The 19,181-nt window shown below is 37.8% G+C and overlaps 2 protein-coding genes across 7 annotated transcripts; both read left to right on the forward strand.

The window, feature by feature from the left end:
* The first annotated feature begins 968 nt into the window (after nucleotides 1-968).
* Ago3 (Argonaute 3) lies at nucleotides 969-5,268 on the forward strand. The gene is made up of 11 exons (XM_076893009.1): nucleotides 969-1,190; nucleotides 1,399-1,566; nucleotides 1,735-1,967; nucleotides 2,039-2,312; nucleotides 2,402-2,663; nucleotides 2,920-3,273; nucleotides 3,527-3,777; nucleotides 3,882-4,032; nucleotides 4,174-4,374; nucleotides 4,548-4,739; nucleotides 4,820-5,268. Exons 1-11 carry the CDS (start codon nucleotides 1,063-1,065, stop codon nucleotides 5,147-5,149), a joined length of 2,544 nt encoding a protein of 847 aa, XP_076749124.1. The 5' UTR covers nucleotides 969-1,062; the 3' UTR covers nucleotides 5,150-5,268.
* Nucleotides 5,269-6,902: 1,634 nt separating this feature from the next.
* On the forward strand, nucleotides 6,903-18,812 carry Chico (insulin receptor substrate 1 chico). 6 transcript variants are annotated; one of them, XM_076905693.1, is made up of 11 exons: nucleotides 6,903-7,378; nucleotides 8,056-9,396; nucleotides 9,910-10,055; nucleotides 10,158-10,443; nucleotides 10,846-10,941; nucleotides 11,701-12,003; nucleotides 12,777-13,189; nucleotides 14,425-14,840; nucleotides 15,166-15,580; nucleotides 15,880-16,120; nucleotides 16,410-18,812. In XM_076905693.1, exons 2-11 carry the CDS (start codon nucleotides 9,012-9,014, stop codon nucleotides 17,348-17,350), a joined length of 3,642 nt encoding a protein of 1,213 aa, XP_076761808.1. In that variant the 5' UTR covers nucleotides 6,903-7,378; nucleotides 8,056-9,011; the 3' UTR covers nucleotides 17,351-18,812. The 6 variants fall into 6 exon arrangements, with proteins under 6 accessions (XP_076761808.1, XP_076761817.1, XP_076761832.1 ...); XM_076905702.1 differs by having other exon boundaries at nucleotides 6,903-7,216; XM_076905717.1 differs by lacking the exon at nucleotides 6,903-7,378 and having other exon boundaries at nucleotides 7,940-9,396; nucleotides 15,988-16,120.
* Nucleotides 18,813-19,181: the final 369 nt, after the last annotated feature.

The raw sequence follows: 19,181 nt of genomic DNA on the forward strand, positions 1-19,181 counted from the left end.
TTCTTAGCATTTAGTATTTCATAGTTCTCAACGTGCTTGTACTGAGGTAAAACGATACATCGTATTTCGTTAGAGAAAGTAAACTTTATGTAACAACGAGGTAAGTATTATAGAAAAGATGTACCTAAAATTCATGATAAATAAGAAAGAATAAAAATTTATAGCAATCACATAATGTGTGCGACTTAGAATATTTTGTACAGTACAAAGTTAAATATTTCTCGTATAATCCACATAGTAATTGTTTAAAAGCAACATTAGCATCTTCTAAAACTTACAAACCAGTAATATTTATTTTAATTACCTATACGTACATCTATAAGCCTACCTAGATGTTTACGTGTGTACCATACTTATAAATAATTGTGTACTCTACTTGCAAACATTATTATTCACATATATTTGAATTTTAAAAACGATTTCCGAAAATGTATAACTTAGATGCAATTGGATCTATCAAAGCATAGTATTATATTCGTTACATTAAAGAAACAGGTATTCTTGTAAGCAGTTTGTTTTGTTGACCTTCAAGTTTTTTTGGCAAATATACTTATGGAATATATATGGAATAATCTGGTTCCATAGTATTACAAAATAAAAATTGATTACTGTCGTTTGAAATTTATTTTAACATAAAAGTTTTATCTGATATTTTATCATAGAAAATATTATGGCAATGTGTGTCCTCAATTTAAAATTGTATACCACATCTTATTATTTAAATTATATACCAAAATGTTGTTAATCAATTTTTCTTGTTTAAGGTATTCATTATCAGAGAAATTGATAAAAACTAAAATTACCTTGTAGTTGAGGACAATGGGCGATGCACATAAACAATTTGGTAAAGGAAGGGGAGCTATCCTTTTGAAGCTTTTACAGGAAAAGGAAAAAGCTGACAATGAAGCTGCAGCACAATCTGCAGCACAGTCTGCATCAGCTGAGACCTGTACTTCTAAGGAGTCACCTCAAACACAAATCAATATTCCACCCACAATTGAAATTTCAACAACTTCTACAGCTGCACGAGGAAGAAGTAGTTTATTGAGTAAGATTAGAACAATGAAACTTACCGAAACAGCTTCAGTTCCAGTCACAAGCCCAAGTTCGGATCTAAGTCCTAAACCTGTAGAAGTATCAGTAACTGGCCATGGTAGAGGATCTTTGCTTAGTAGACTTAAAGCTGCCGGGTATGTATTCTAAACTATACAAACTGATGATAACATTATTTTTTATATAAAATATGAAATATGTTAGAGTAAAAAAGTAAATATATTTATACATCTCTCATCATTTATCCCTCTGGCTTTCCAATTTTAATATACAAATCCTTTGCTACAATATTATACAAATATTTTTTAATATCTAAATAATAAGAAGAAATATTTATTTTTTTAGTTCAATTGATAAACCGCCAGAACAACCAAGCATTCCTACACCATCTTCTGATGATGCAGGAATGTTGGGTAAATTATCTGATACCACAGTACATGAGACAAAAATTTCACCAGAATCAACAGTTCCGTCTTCCAAACCAGTATGCAGACAAGGAACTGGCGGTAAACCGTAAGTACTAATGTGTATGATTAGTTATTGGACTGTAAATATTTATGCATTTATAGGAAACCTATTCTTTAGATACATTCACAGAAACTTAAATTTGTATAAACATATGTAGTCCATTAATAATTACAGTAAATAAAACAAGACTACGGAATAATCATAAAATTTTAGAATACAACTAAGTGGCAACTATATAAACATTAAATTAGATCCTGGGAAGGGACTATTCAACTATGAAGTTAAATTTAATCCTGATATTGATTCAAGACCACTTCGTAGAAGGCTTCTCAGTCAACATTCAGAAGCGCTTGGGCGAACAAGAGTATTCGACGGGGTAACACTTTATTTGCCAAAGAAGTTAGAATCGCAAGTAAGTATAACTAATAACAGCCTTCAAGAAGAGGAGATGGAATAATTTATGCGACGTGTAACGTTTAGATCATCCTTCAATCTACCCATCCATTAGATGGATCAAAAATACAACTAACACTCATATACAAAAAGGAACAAAGCATATCTGAGAATATTGCATTTTTTAATGTTCTATTCGGTCGTGTAATGCGATCCCTTAGTTTAGTTCGCATTGGACAGCATAGTTTCAATCCAAAAGGAGTGCACGCTGTACCGCAACACAAAGTGGAAGTATGGCCAGGTTATGTTACAGCTATCAATGAATATGATGGTGGCTTAAAACTATGTATAGACGCACGGCATCGTATAATGCGTACAGAAACAGTACGTGATCTAATGTAAGATGTTGACGTAAGCAAATTTTATTGAAAATTGTACCAAAACTGTACCAAATTAATTCATATTATTGTAAAATATCATGGTACAGGATTAACTTTACTGGGAAACCAAATTTTAAAGATATTATTGTAAGAGAAGTAGTCGGTTTGTCGGTCTTTACAAGATACAATAATAGGACTTATCGTGTCGATGATATTGCATGGGATAGAGACCCTACTTACGTTTTTGATAAAGGATCAGATAAAATATCTTTGCTGGATTATTACAAACTCCACTGGAATTTACAAATTAAAGATAAAAATCAGCCACTTCTAGTACACTGTGCTAAAAACAAATTACCTTCAGGAGAAGTGAGTACTTCTTAGTTACATTTAGATAATGTCTTTTTTGTTAATGCAACAAGGTATGAAACAAAATTAATGTGAATTATTGCAAATCGAATATCGTGAGCACTATATCTAATCGAAACATATAAATCATATGCGACATCATGTACCGTGTCATATAAAAAAAGACATCGTCTAAAACAAGCTTTTTCTATTGGAAAAGCTATTAAAATATAAAACACATATATGCCAATTACATTGTATAAATTTTTAAATGCAGACACAACAACAACTGATATTATTAGTTCCCGAGTTATGTTACATAGCAAGCTTGAGCGAGAGTATTCGTTCAGATTTCAGAGTAATGAAAGATCTTGATGTCTTGACCAAAATGTCGCCTGTTGCCCGACGTGATGTATTTAGACATTTTGTACAAGAAATAAAGAAGAACGATCTGCCGCGAGAGATATTAGCTGAATGGGGCTTAGAATTGGAATCTGATATAGCAGAATTTCAAGGGAGAGTTCTTGAACCTGAACGTATTTTCTTTGGTAATGATGTGTCATACACACCATCAGCCCAAAGACCCGCAGAATGGAGTTCTGCGGCATGTAAGAATCCTGTGATAAGAACTGTAAGTATTTTTGTACATCATCAATTTATAAATGTATCTGTTTTCCTTGTACATTATGCATATAAATTTAATACCTTCCTGTCCATGTTTTCTGTGTAAAGTCAAAACGGAAAATAAGTTATTGCATTAAACAGATACAGAAATCATAATTTCGTCTCTATTAAGACAAATCCATAACGCGACTTTCCTATAATGACACTAAATGTGTACAAATTAATTACAGTCACATTTCAATGTACAATCACATTTCTAGACCAGTTTGAATCAATGGTACATACTGCACTGCCAAAAAGACACAAGGTGCACGCATGATTTTATTGGTATGTTCAAAAATGTCTCGAAAGTCATGGGTATAACTGTTAGAGAACCACAGACAGTTTGCTTGAAAGATGATAGAATTGAGACAGTCATACAAGCACTGCGAAGTAAGATCCAACAATCGGTTAACTTAATGGTTATTATCTTTCCTTCAAACAGAACTGATCGATATTCCGCAGTGAAGAGGTATTTTACATAGTACATTTTAGAGTCATATTGCTTCAAGTTATGAAAATGTTATGGATATATATAGATACATACATGTATGTATATATTTTTAATTTCATTAGAGTATGCTGCGTAGAGATGCCTGTGCCTTCGCAAGTAATCATATCTAGAACTATTTCACGTGGTGATAAATTGAAAAGTGTAACAGAGAAAATTGCTTTGCAAATTAATTGCAAGCTGGGCGGAGCACTTTGGGCACTGAGTATACCTATGGTACGCCTTATATATCTATAACTAGATCGCAAATTAATATTTATTTCATCTTTTAAATGTTATAATTAGTGTTGTACTTGAAGTATTTTGTATATTTTTTCTGTTTATTCATATGTATTCTATTCTTTTTCACTGTATTAGGATAATTGCATGATATGTGGAATAGATGTGTACCATCCGGGAGTTGGTCAATCGGCAAAAAGCAGTGTTGCAGGCTTTGTATCAAGCCTAGACAAATTATTAACAACTTGGCATAGTAAAATTTGTGTACAAGGTAGTCACCAAGAATTGATAGACATATTGCAAATGTGTCTACTTTCTGCAATAAAAGCTTACAATAAAGTAAGTAATGTATAATGTTAAATACAAAAAATGAATATCGGTCTAAACATGAAATGTCTATGAGTAACATCTTATTACTATTATTGTTACTACATTCATCACATGTACAAATATTCTATGTTGTCGTTGTTACTGTTGCTGTTTTTATTATCACTAATTATTTTAAATTGTAGCATAATAAACGTTATCCAGACCGTATTATCGTATACCGTGATGGTGTTGGCGATGGACAGATCGATACAATCGCAAAATATGAAGTAAAGCAGTTATTACAAACACTTAGAAATATAGAGCCTAACTATCAACCAACATTAACCGTTATAATAGTTCAGAAACGCATCAATACACGATTATTCGAAAGAACTGTAAGTTTTTAAATGAAATGGAAATATCGTTAACGGATTAAATTTTTTAACTAAATGAATATATGTATGTATGTATGCAGCATACAGGATTAAACAACCCTCCGCCAGGAACGGTAGTGGATTCCTACATAACAAAACCATCTTTGTACGATTTCTTTTTAGTATCACAAAACATACGTCAAGGTACAGTATCTCCGACCCACTATATTGTTGTTTATGACAATAGAAATATGAATCCCACACATATACAAAGACTGACGTATAAGCTTTGCCACTTATACTACAATTGGCCCGGTACTGTAAAAGTTCCTGCTCCCTGTCAGTATGCGCACAAACTTGTTTCTCTTGTTGGACAAAATATCCAACTAGAACCTCATCAATCGCTCAGTAACACATTATTTTATTTGTAATGTAATTCTTATCTTTCGACTGACTCATTTTCCTAGGAAATTTATTCCAGACATATATTTCAGTACAAACCAAAGATATCAGGTGAGACAAAGAAATAGATATGTATAAACTTAACTTTTTTGTGATCTAGTGTATCTTTAACTAATGAGAGAAATGTGATCTCAATTCTTCTCAACTTACAACTTTGCTAGCAAAATGAATCCCTATGTTACTAATATAACTAATGATTAAAGTTTGAACAAAGTCTAGTGGCAACTAATACAGTAATATTTGTATTATATGCATTTTCTATTCTTTTTCATACATTTGAATTTTCCTATATATATAAAATCTATAACTATGTACAATCGAATTATTGAGATTTCGAATATATACCTCGAAAAGAAATTTTTAAGTATACCCTGCTATATCTTTTTGGTCGACTATACAAAGTATTCATAGTTGATACGTAACATGCAATGTTTAAAAGTATGTGTAATTAACTTCAGTATTGACGAGTGATAGTAAGCACTTTATTCTATCATTAAATTGCATTTGTTCGTATACATTCATTAGCTAATGTTACCTCTGAAATGTATACAGGTATAAAAGATATTGTATAAAACAGCATGTTCAATAACTATGTATTAAGCAAACTCTTATACAAATTAGTTATAGTCTGTGTAATATAAGTTACGATTGTATTACATTTTTTATTCGACATTTCTTAATTATGATGTACGAGACTAAAACAGGGCATTCTTTTTATAACGTAAACAAATAAATACTTTATATTTTTGCTATAAACACAATTATTGTAAATAATTACTTTAAATAAGTTTAATATCCATTAGGATTGGAACATCAAACACGTGATACGATCGTATAGAAAAAATTTCATACCCACGTGAACTCTGGACCTTGTATTAGAATATCCAGTACTTCGTTCCTTTCGCAAAATTACTACTTCGCAGATTATTAATCTACGTATTAGGTTAAAATGACTAAATTACGCGAATACATGACGTTTCACCTATTCGATTTCGCGCAGACACAACCGTGTCCACGTTTACCTCTTCGAACTATGCAACATTACGCATCACCATTTAATAAGATACTATATTTCCTTCTTCGACACTGTATTAAAAACGATTGATATGACCGATTAGCGTGTTGGAATTTATTTAGGTGTTTATGTATGCGTTTACAAACGACCCTGCCGATGAGGATCCAATAGCCAGAACGACACGAGCGAAATGCGTTTATCCATAGTCGTCCACCTTGACTTGAAAGTATACGCATTCGTGTGTTTGTGCAAGCGCACGTCTCTACATTACGACTATCTATGATAGTGTAAGACATTAAAGGAAGCAATGGCGTAACAAAAATTACAACGATCGAGACACGGCATCGTCGCTCGGGTATCGTTGTCGTTACACTGTTATTTGTATATCGGCATTTTCCATTATCTCGCAATCGTAAAGTAACGAATGAGTTCGCTAAATATTCTCAGGCTATCATCCGTTAACGTTAAAAATAGAGAAGCATTCATCGGCGATATAGCGAGGACGGTGAGTGAATCATCGAAAACTTACGTTTCTCAGCGGACAAAAGCAGCGCAGCTTGAAACGAGCTACGGAAGGATCCACCGCAATGCGGTGTTTGGTCGGTGCGATAGTTACGCCACTGCGAACGAGAGAACCGCGTGTGTACGTAAATACGTAGGTACGTATGTGTACTTACGGTCGTGGCGTATCGCGTATCGAGTCGCCGCCGTCGCCGCCATTCGAGCGGTTAGCGCCTGCGTACATCTTGTTTACAACTGCGGAGCTTACCATACACATGACCTTTACAAGATGGACATGAGCGCCTATTTAGCTGTCTAGGCGTGCGACGGGGAAAAAAAGTTCAAGATACGTGCGCGCGTGTCGTTCGTGAACATTGACGTGTACGGTAGGAACCGCGGGACCGAGTGATCGTTAACTTGATTATTTATCAAGGGGAAACAGTCGGAGGCACGCATTCGTGGTCACAAGTGACGCGGTATTTGTCGCTTGCACGCGGGCGAAACGGGGAAGAGAGGGATGGTGGGTACGAAAGGAGACCCGAATTTTTCACCTCAAGCAGATGTGATTGTCGTGAACGGATTTCGCGTGTGCTCGATCGCCAGTTCCTCTTCTGGACACCTCGTGCACGTTCCTGCAGTGTTGTTAACCGCATTCTGAGATTCGTTCGTGTGTTTTTACAAAGTGCATAATTTATATATATATATATATATATATATATATATATACGTATACATATATACGCACGCACACAGAGACACGCGCAAACACACAGAGACACATATATATATTTTTGTATATACATTTTGTATATACTTATATATATTTACAGAGAGAAAGAGAGAGATATACATATACGTATATGTATGTGCAAGGGGTGTGGGAAGAGGAGTGCGTTCTCGCATCGACCTGGAATGCTGCCGTGTTTTGATGTGCCTACTATTGCGCATGAAAAAAAATTGCCCTGCCCTTGACAATAGCCTGTTTACCTGAAGCAGGTCGCCTTTATACCGTGCTTACCAGTGATAAGAGGGGTTCAACCACCCACCTGCGTGTGCATCGCCTGTCCCTCTCTCTTTTTTTCTACCTCTCCACGTATTTCCTCTAAACGTATTCGCAAAACGAGCGAACGACCACGAGCGCGCGCTTGTGCGTGTATTGTGTACACGTGAACACGCCCGCGTGTGTCCGTCTCTCTCTCTCTCTCTCTCTCTCCCTCCCTCCCTCTCTCTCTCTCTCTCTCTCTTTGTATCATCGTGTGTACAAGCATTTCTTTATACGCTCCCCGTGTGTGTATGTGTATAACGCGCTAACCATTTGTGGACCACGCAGTAAATCGTATTATTCTACGTGATAAACAGGTGCAGAGGCTCTCTGGTCCAGGAAAAATAATTCGCCAGCCGACTCGAGACAAGACTCGGATAAAAACGTCCACGAGCGTGAGATATGTAAACGGTAGCAAATACTGTTGAACTCGGACTGCGTGCAACCCGCTGCCCTGAGATACCCACGAGTGCCGTACGAATCGTGACGGGCGAAATTAGACGAAACCGCGTGACAGGTGGAACCAAGAAGAGCGAACCGAATATCGTGGTCGTGCGAACCTGATGGAACCCGAGCGAGTACACGGCTGCTGTGTTTTTCGAGGGACGGTCACGAATGCTTTTCAGCCTTCGTCCCGGAGATTGAACCGTTTTCTAATTCTCTAGCCTCGGGAAACGTGGTCGGTCGTTACGATACATCTTTGTGCTGGTACCGCAGCGGGGAGACTGATCCATAACAACGCCCTTCGTACACATCGAGTGCACATGCACCGTGGTGGCGTGTTATTGCTTATTTACCCCCGGACACGTGCTTCCATCGTTTAGCGTGTGTCTCGAGTGCAACGATATCGACGGCGAACGTTCCGCGACAAATGCAAGACGGCAGACACGTTGCGCGGAAAAACAACAATACGATTGCGCGACATTTCAAACGCGTTTTAACTGATTCCTTCGCCGTTTCCCACGAAACCGCGTAATCCGCGATTCCGTCGTTCGATACAATTTACGTCGTTTCAACGTTACCGAGGAAATCGTTCGGGAGTGTGTCCCTTGTACATATCGAGTCGCCGTTTTAACAACGTGGGTGGGAGAGTACACGCATTCTATTGCGATGAACTATCTGGACGGCGTGTTTCGCTACAAAGATCTATACAATGAATTGGTCGTCCTCGATCATACGTGTACTATGTAAATGATCTAATCTAGCCTATGTTATTGGAGGACCTGCAAAATTCATCGTGAAAACAACGGCCTTTTCGATCGTCACCGTGACGATGTCTTCGAGCAGGAGTTTGATCTCCCCCTCGGGAGGCCCCGTCGTACTCTCTGGATACGTGAAGAAACTGAAGACGCAGAAAAAAAAGTACTTCGTGCTGCGCGGCGAGGCGCCAGGATATCCCGCGTGCCTCGAATATTACGATAGTAAGAAGAAATACGACAACAGGCAGCCACCTAAGCGTAGCATCTTGTTGGACAGCTGCTTCAACATCAATAGACGCATGGATACCAAGCACAAACACGTTATCGCGCTCTACACGAAAGACGAGTGCTTTTGCTTGATCCTGGAGACCGAGAAAGAGCTGCAGGAATGGCTGAAAGCGATGCTTCTGCTGCAGGGCGGCGATGTACCCGATGGGGAGCAACCACGGCCTATATTTGGTAATGCGCTATTACGGTTTGAATTAGAATTAGGCTCGCGTATCGGAAGCGAGGCGCGTTTAGCGGATCACTTATTGGGTATTTATGAACATCGGTGAACTGCGATGTTTTGAACTTTCGGGCCACATGTTGTTTACCTGTTTTCCGTCTGCGTCACTGTCTATAATTTCTCGACGAGGAATAAAGAGATCAGAGATCAAAATAAGAAATACATACAGTGGGAACGGAACTTTTGTCAAAAGTGTTTTCCTGTTTTTTAAATATCTCTTTTCACGATTCTCGACAGATTTAAACGTTTCCTTTGTTTATCAGAGTTAATTGTTATTTCTTATAAATTCCAAAGAAGCATAACATCATTGTAAACTTCGTAAAAACTAAACATTGACTAGGTGCAATTTATACAACTACGTATTATAATATTGTTCATAAACAACTGTTTATGTCATGCATATATTTAGCATTTTTGCGATACATTATTATCGTATTAAGACATAAATTAATGTTTGATTTCAGAACACGTATGGCAAGTTACAATGCAGAAAAAAGGACTAGGCGAACGAAAGAATATACATGGTCCTTATAGGCTATGTTTAACTGACCGAACACTGAGTCTAGTAAAAATAGGAGCAAAGGATAACTCGGATTCTACAGAATTTCCTGTAAGCTCCCTTATCTTAACGGATGACATAGTTTGGAATCTAGGAAAATAAACCTTTATTCATGGTTAGGACTTACAACTGTACAAACCTCTTGTTTCACAGTTGATTTGCATCAGACGATGCGGATCCATGGATCGTATTTTCTATATGGAAGTTGGACGTTCGGCAGTCACAGGTGGTGGTGAATTGTGGATGGAAGCGGAAGATAGCAACATAGCACAAAACATGCATACTGCGATTATGAATGCTATGAGTAATTCTAGCAGTAGCAAAGAGGACGTGGGACCACGTCAAAGGATGCGCAGTTCTTCTGCAACCGAGGCCAGCAAGCCAATTTTTGTTCTACAACATCGTCAGGCTGGACAAAAGTTTCATAATTCACCATTGGGTAAGTCTTAATTACAAGGAGTTATACTTAACACTGTATACCTCAGTGTAACATCAGTTATGGATCATCACAAAACTATCTTTTACCATGCCAACTGATCAACAAAAAACATTAGTTACTTGCTGTAAATATTCGATCATGTGTTTATATTTTAACGTTTCATTTCGTCTCTTGAATATTAAACAACTTGCGCAAAAGGCCCCATTGTACAAAAATCATCCTATAAATTCCTTTCGAGTCCATGTGTAAAATTGTTATCCGATACTTTGGTTTTTTTTTCTTTACATCGTACCATAACTGCACTTATACGATAGTACACCTTGATATATTCGACTGAATTGCGAAATGTTTAAAAACTCAGCTTCATAGAATAACACAAAATATGGGTTGCGGGTATTACAGAGGAACACAGGACGCACGAGGAGCAGATGGATCCAGTTCAAGAACAGGAGCAGTCTAATCAGACTCAGAGTACCTCTTCTTGCATTACAGTCACGGGTCTGTTTTCTGTCATTGTAGTTGTATGCTTCTTTTTCTCATGAGATACGAGCGTCAAAGGATTATACGCGCAATTATAATTGAAATCAAATTTCTTGCTATATACAGTATTTTCCGAGAGAGAGAGAATAAATTTCGTAATATAAGAATGCTCGTGCGTATTTCAAAGAAATTCGAGAACACTGTTTACTTCTTTTGCGATAATTTCTTATTTGAATGTGTTCGAGGAAAGGGGAAAATTTGATCTAATTATTTAGATGATTCACGTCGTAAATATTTATATATGAAATTTAAGATTCAACTTTGGACTTTTATGGAGTAATTATATAACGTTCACGATAACCGAGCAATTGACAAATTTTCCGACAAAACGTGCAAGACTTTATTGATTACCGTGCTCGAAAGCGAGTTCCTAGTATTGCACAATGTGTTTCAACATTATCCGCTTGACGTTGACGTACATACATATTAACAAGGCCGAGTAGAACAAAAACAGATGTGTATTGCATACTTTACAGACGTAGATTCATTTGATTTCTAAAAATTGACGGATGATACTCTCTTGCCTCAGATAGGAACTTCTTTGCGTTCATGATGCTCTCGTATCCGTAAATGGCAACACTCTCCATTAAGTATCATTTCGATCAAGCCTCGATTATTATCAACGGCGCGCGAATAAAAGTTTTAATTAAGAAAATGAAAATATATGGAAAAAACTGAAAAGTAGTTGTACGACAGTGAGAGCTGTGTGATTTGCAGCCGTTGCTGGTACCGGGGCTGGGACTGCTGGGATTGCCTCGACTAATACCAACTGTGCCACTACCACTAGACGTCGTCATTCGGTAGCGAGTCATCCCCATTCCGTCAATAATTCCCAATCCGTTCATATCACAACAACAAGTACAACTACAACAACCACCACTACTATTACCATCACCACGACCGCTACCGTGACCACTACAACCACAACCGCGACAATATCCCATCAGAGAACCTTGTCGCTGCCCTTAGCCGCCGTTCTTATCAATCAAATACAACCATCTAAAAGATCAGTTTTACGCTGTATGTATTTTTGTTTCGTCACATACGATAAGCCAAACAAGAGATATTCTTTGTTTCTCTTTCAGTGTCTCTGCCTCGCTGTTTCCTGTTTTTTTCTGTAACACCCCCGCCCGATTTTCTTTCTGTTATACTGTATCCATTTTTTCTATGGGAATTCAAATAAACATGCTCGAAAATGAAACTATTTGCTGTTGCGTCATATATACGTATATAATTGACGATCTCTTTGCGAGATCATCGCGTTGCCATGGATATGCAAGCTTTTACTCGCATGCGACCAATTGCACGATAATTCAGGAAAAGAATAACGCTTCCCCCTTCGTTTATTTTTCGTCGTGACGATACAGTCGATGGAATATTTCTTACAGCGCTCGCATCCCAATAACATTGTGTTCTCTTAATTTTCATATTTTTCTCGTATGCGACGTTTTCTTCCTTGACTACTTCTTTTCTCTCTTTCTCGTAACATCTTGCGTGTCGATTAACATGTGTATATTATTCCGTCTGATCATTCCCGTCATCAGGAAATCATCTCTCTTTGATTACTATCCATTTGCTTGATTTAAAATGTGTACATATACATATACATATGTATGTTTGAATAAATAACAAACTGTATATCTGAATATGCGTAAACATTATACAGATCTGTGGAATCATTTGGATATGCAAACGAACTAACCGCTGCTATGCTGGGAGGATGGATGCTTTTCGAATTTTGTTTCCTGGGTTGATTGTGTCGCGACGATATTGTCTGACTAATGCGTTTCTAGGTGCAAACGGGCGTGACAGATGCGACAGTTTACCATCGAGGGCTCGTACAACCAGCGAGAGTCATCCAACCTCGATACTGAGTCATCCCAGGAGCACTCATTTCGTGCCTCACGTTCTAAGACCGCATTCTATGTACGTGAGGGGGCTTTCCTATTCGCCACCGATCGCCTCGATGCCTATCAGTCCTGGCGCTTCCGGTACATGCTCCACGGATTCAGCAGGATCCTCCCTCTCGATGGACGACGGTGGCGAAGGCACGTTGGAGGAGAGCACCATGTCGAGATACGGACACTCATTGACGCCTGACGAACCTGTTATTCTGGAGGAGAATGGCGACGATTACGCACCTTGGTCCACGTCGCATTCGCATCACAAGTATTCGCCAAATTTCAAGTCGCATTCTCCTTCCCAGGTGGGTCGTCGTTATGGTTGGTACATTTTCAAGTAGGATAATTGTAAACGTTAACGTAGCATATATCTTACTCGGTTAAAAGTAGTACGTACTGATTTCATGTATCAGAATTAGTTGTTAAGTGTAATTTGTGTAGCATTGTATCTCTCCTTCTGTAGTTACATGTTATTTGTATAGTCATGCACAATTATGAGTCACTTTTAAGTGATGATTAACAAATCCCCGGTGTCTAAATTTATATTTCTAGTTATTCTTGGCACAGTTTAACCAGGTTTCATTGCTTTACACGTTTCTCTCAGAATTTACAGTTATAAATAATTTCCCTTTAATAAGGATTAGAGTTTTGAGGAGGATGAAACGGTGCTTTATAATAGAACAGATGAATGGAAAATGGATAAAATTAATTATACCTCTACTTGCTACTTGGAGACATAATTTATTCAATACTAATACCAATATATTATATATACTAACTTTCACAACTACAACTTATCATTTTGACAGTACATAACTTTTTATTTTCTAAAAAAAAGGCAGAGTATATGGAAGGATTACTTTTTTTTTTCCATTCAACTCACTTATTCACAGCAATGTCAATCTGCATGTCTTAGATTAAACAAAGAGTTCATTTAAACTCTGCGTACTAAAATAATTAGACGATTAACAATTATAATCGACGTTATCGTAGCGATCAATAAAAAACGTTAACAAATGAAAGCATGCTGTTAAGTTATTTAAAAAAAGCATGCTGTTTGATAATTGAACTGAGTACATCGTCCATCGTCGTAAAAATAGCAAACACGACTTCGATGTAGCAATACGTCAAGCGTTCTGATTTGATTAATAATAAAATTAGAATTCTCTAATCTTTACAGCTATTACAGTACGTTCTATGTGATTTTAAATGTTCAATCTATGGTGAAATCTGTAGAATTTTATGTTCATTGTTTATTATAAAACAATTTCTAACGAAAATGATACTGTCGTATCGAAATTAGGACATCCGACAATTTCGAGGAACATTCATTAATTAAATAATTGTGGAACTGGTAACAAGCTTACATGGGTTTGGTACTTGTTTACTAACATAACATTGTATTAAGTAAATAGATGATAATGCGTTTGAAACATTGAAGTTTATATTGCATCATCATGATGAAATGTGTTGCATCATCTGATGAAGATAGCTATGTAAGTGACGAAATAATAACGCGCACAATTCACTCTGTTTACAGCAAAGTTCCTATATAGAGATGAACAGCCCTAGCGGATCGAGCCCTGGCCGCAGCGGGGGTTACATGCAAATGAATACAATAACAGGACACTCTCATTCACGAGCATCATCTCTGGTCGAGGAATCGAACACTTTACCAGAAGGTTACGTGCCAATGGCACCCGGTGGAAACAATGGATACGTCGACATGGACCCCACGCATAATCATAACGGCCATTTCCCGGATGACCTGTCGCATGGCGGTAGTAGTTGTTCAGTTACCTCTGGTACACCTAGCACAGACCTACGATTCTCTGAGTATCATCTAGACAAAGTAATCAGCTTTCTGCCTCCTGGAGATGATATGCAAGCTAGGCCAGCGAGAGCCTATTCCATTGGATCTCGGCCAGAACCCGCTAATAGGCATCGTAAAAATAGGTTTGGAAACTTTATTCAACCTATCGAGGGAGGTATTAGCTCGAGTCGGGTCTTTAAATCTTCCGTGTAATTGTACGCGCATAGCTTTTGCATAAGTGCAACGTCCAATTCGCATTTTCTATGGGTCAATGTAGAGTCGATGTACGATCTTACTGAAACGCTGGCAATTTTTCCATCTGCATAGACGTAACAATTCCATGCAGTTTCTTCTTCTTCCTTTATAAATTTTCGAGTGCATACCTCCTTAATATTATATGCATAAGATGAACAAAATCTGCATAATGTGTATATCGAGTACTTATGTCTGTTAATTTTTGTTTTATAGATTGGACATTGCTCAGCAGGATGCTAGCAGAGTACGAGCTTTCTCTGTAGGTAGTAAATCTAAGAGGCCTGAGATCGGGAGGTTAGTAAACGTTGTCACAGCACCGTTACAAGTCGGTTCTGAAAACTCGACCACGAATAAGTCGAACTCAGCGCCGTTGCTTTCGAGCTCTTGGGGGCACAATTCCGGTTGTTCCGTGAACTCCGAACGAATGGAAGACCTGATGGAATTGGACTTCACGAAACCCAGTATTTCCACGACGTTTAACTCACCGCCATCATCTTACTCGCAATCGCAATCTCAGTCGCATTCATACTCTACTGCCACCGACACCAGTTCCTATGTTGATATGTCTCCTGGACAACCGCCCTCGTCGACCACTGCCGCGTACGTCGATATGAGCCGCATAAATAAGGTATTTGTACACTAAAAATAAATTATTTGCATACGCAGTAGCTATAAAAAGTATCCATACATCGTATCATTTATATTTCAACGCGAGAAAAAAAAAAAACATACGAAGCTGCGATAACGTGGAAGTAAAATGTAATGTACTTTTTGTTGTTACTGTACTGAATATTGCATGTATTAATCTGAAATTCACGTGTTTGACTTTGCCTATAAAACTAATTATTTCACATTTGAATAATTATCAACTCTGTCGCATTCGTTTTAACTGCTGGTTGTTGAATTTTGTATTAAAATTTTTTCCAGATCAATCGTAATAACAATAACAATACTATCACTGCCAATCAGAATCATAGTCATATTCATGTATCGTCCTCTGCTTCCACGCATAAACCCGTAATTACTACTTTGAAGCCGGTGGAAGAAGCAGAAGGACCATACATGAGAATGGATGGTGTTATGGAGGATTGGTCACAATCCGATACGAGTCCTAAACAAATTTCGTCACCTATGCAAGAAGAATGTGTGCAGTCGAACGGACCGCCAGGTAAACAAATTGTTCAACGCTAAAGTGACCACTCGATGGTTTTTCATATTTTTAAGAAACACTTTACTCGTGTATGCAAATATCTTAATTCATTATCCAGAGGAAATTTATTGAAATTGCTTGACATAATTATGCTATTAAATTGTACATTAATCTTGAGATATAGCTTAATTATGAAACGTCCATTTTATTTACATAACATTGCTTTTTAATTAACAAAGAAGCTAATAAATTAACGGATTCGCGCTGAATAGGAAATTTAATTCTTAGATAACGATTTATGTTTCAGGGGTCACGAGAACAGCACCGGTCGATCTTCCGCGGCGCCCACCTGCCGACTATGTTGATATGAATTTCAAATCCAGAACAAGTTTAGAACAAGACTACATAAACATGAACATGAGCAACCGTAACAATCGTAAACCGATAACAACGCGCACTGGTAGTCGTAAAGAGAAGTTGCGTTCTCAACCGATCGCGATTCAAGCGGGGAATAAACCCATAAAAACGCCTAGTTTCTTACCTCTGAACGGAAGTCCAGAATCGGAAAGTTTAGCGAGTACACCCGCGTCGCCTCCACGGGCAACACCGACAGGTTCCTCTGCCACCATCTTCCCTTTCTCCCTGAACAGTCCCCAATCACCCGAGAAATCGTTCACACATCAAAATAGTACTAACGAGTCCTCGCAACTGAACGTCACTTCTAAAACTGGTAACGAACGTACGATCCTGGAGGATGCGAGCAGTAGAGTTGGCGCGATCAATTCCGTTCCCATAACGGAGACAAACAACACCTTGTCGAAAGACAGACCGCCTAGTCCCACGGGGATGGATAGCCAAATTAATCGAGTGATATCGAACAATTCGTTGGCTTCGCAAGATAACATCTTGAACGCTGTTACGAAAAAGTTTACCGATTTGAGTGTGTCGAAGCCACGCCTGATTACCGCCTCCCCGAACACCAGCCCTACGTTGTCCGGCTTTAAACCAAACGCCGAGAAACAACCACCGTCGCCCAAATTGTTAGACGAAACGCCAACACCTACACCTACTGCCACTCCTAGCCCGTTAGAGAAGGAGAGTTTCGATAAAGCGCAAGATGGCGCGGAGATTTTGCACTACGCTAGTCTCGATCTTCCTGAAGTCGGTAACACAGCACCTGTCTCACCCGCATCCCAAGAGGGCTTCAACTACGCTGAAATCGATTTCGCGAAACTCAAACAGAATTAAGCGGCCATTTTACTTCGTACACACGTGACAGCGTCGGTCCAATGTGCGTCACGTGTCGTGAAACGCTGCACTGGCTCGGTTTCCTTTTTGGGATGTACACTTGTACCTCGATTTACGCGAAGCAATGGTTTACACGTACTCTTCTTTTTTCTTACGTCAGCACTATCCAAAGTTGCTGTCCGATTCATCATTCCCAGCCGTTATCATTGTACAAATGATATAGCGCAGGGCTGTCACGAATACAGCACGAAATATGATTATTCGCTCGTGAAATAATCGTATCGTATTGCTGTACGTGTTGCTAGCATCACGATCTTAGAGTACACTTACGCTGTGCGTAAAGTTGAGGGAAAAGGTATCAGCACTAGTGATGGATTGAAGACCAACCAAATCTCTGTGAATCTATGTACGTCGTAAGTTTCAAAACCAAATTATTCAGAGTTAGTGGGTTTTGCAAACTTTTACGACACGATTGTACCGATTCAGTAAAGACGTACAGTATGTAGTATATAATATATTGTACGAGTTGCTATGCGTTGAATGAACGTTCGTAATCAAAATTTATCCAGGCCTTTTAACAACTTCGTTTCGAAGCTTGTGATGTGGATATGGAATGATTCGTATGGTCCTCACTTCCATTGCCGATATGCTTTATCCGCGATGTGCTTCTATCTTTATATCCAAGTTTAGGCACTCGTCTATATGAAACACATATGGGACAACTCATTCGTGTTTCACTTGTAAAAAAGAATTACTTCTTCTGACGCCATATTGGTTCTTCTAATTGTAATCGATCGCTGCTTGTCCAGATCTATCAATAAGGTCGTGTGCTAGACTTGAGTCTCAGAGGTACGTGAAAGAATGGTTGAAAATAGAAAGGGGTGTGTGTAAGAAGCCTCTACGTTGGACAGTGCTGCTTTATGCGATTAAGAATCGACTAATATATAAAAATTGTGTAAAAGAAAATCTCGTATATATTGCAAAAATATATACTTCAGATATTTACATAAAAACACAATTAATGGCGGAAGGTAAAAAAGTTTCTCTTCAATCGGTTCAAACTTACTTGTCTTTATGGTTGGAAATATTCAAGTGAACCATTTCAGATATAATAACTTTAATAAATATTATCGAAGGATGCTTTATTGACCGTGTGAAACGGAATTGCGTAAAAATGAAACCGTGTAAATCGAGAGTTGAGTGTATTGACGATTACAAGCAAGGAAATTGATCGTTCTGACATTGGTTGAGCCGTATCAACGAAGAGTAACTAAATTAAGGTGTTCAGTATGAAATGTAAATAGTAACAATTTTCTTTTTATCCCAGCCTTTAAATTGAGGTCGTTTTACACATCCTATAGTGCTTCTGGTTTCCAGAACATGAATTATTAGTGCCTATACTTCTAATTATCGAATGTTGCTTTTTTATCGAGCATGGTAGCAATTGTGGGAATTAATTGTGGTACGTTGATGCGATCTTTCAAGCTCGGGAACGGAATGTATATTGCATGTTGCCTTCCAGTGTTCCACGATCTTTGAAACTCCAGTTGTTTTCTTCTTTTTTCTTTTTTTTTCTTTTTTATGTAAAATGTCTTTCTTTTTCATGAGAGAAAAGAATCGATATTGAGTACGAAGTTGAAATTTTATCTTGTTTCATTTATTTTACAAACGAACGTTGCAAGAAGTATTATCTTACTTGTAATATTATTGAAAATATTTTTGAATCGAGAAAGAAATAGGAATAGTATTTAATGGTTATTTTAAATATATTTTTAAGTGTTACTGCGATTAACTTAATGTTAGTACTAATCATGTTAATTTTTAACGGATT

The sequence above is a fragment of the Xylocopa sonorina genome, chromosome 1, assembly GCF_050948175.1.
Source record: "Xylocopa sonorina isolate GNS202 chromosome 1, iyXylSono1_principal, whole genome shotgun sequence".
In the NCBI taxonomy this organism is placed as follows: domain Eukaryota; kingdom Metazoa; phylum Arthropoda; class Insecta; order Hymenoptera; family Apidae; genus Xylocopa; species Xylocopa sonorina.

Bases quoted from the DNA above. Each gene is read 5' to 3' on its own strand.
- Ago3 (XM_076893009.1), top strand. From the start codon at position 1,063: ATGAAACTTACCGAAACAGCTTCAGTTCCAGTCACAAGCCCAAGTTCG. The intron at 3,274-3,526 runs GTAAGTATTTTT...TCACATTTCTAG, and splicing joins AGAATCCTGTGATAAGAACT to ACCAGTTTGAATCAATGGTA. The intron at 4,375-4,547 runs GTAAGTAATGTA...TTTAAATTGTAG, and splicing joins CAATAAAAGCTTACAATAAA to CATAATAAACGTTATCCAGA.
- Chico (XM_076905693.1), top strand. From the start codon at position 9,012: ATGTCTTCGAGCAGGAGTTTGATCTCCCCCTCGGGAGGCCCCGTCGTA. The intron at 14,841-15,165 runs GTTTGGAAACTT...TTTGTTTTATAG, and splicing joins AATAGGCATCGTAAAAATAG to ATTGGACATTGCTCAGCAGG. The intron at 16,121-16,409 runs GTAAACAAATTG...TTTATGTTTCAG, and splicing joins GCAGTCGAACGGACCGCCAG to GGGTCACGAGAACAGCACCG.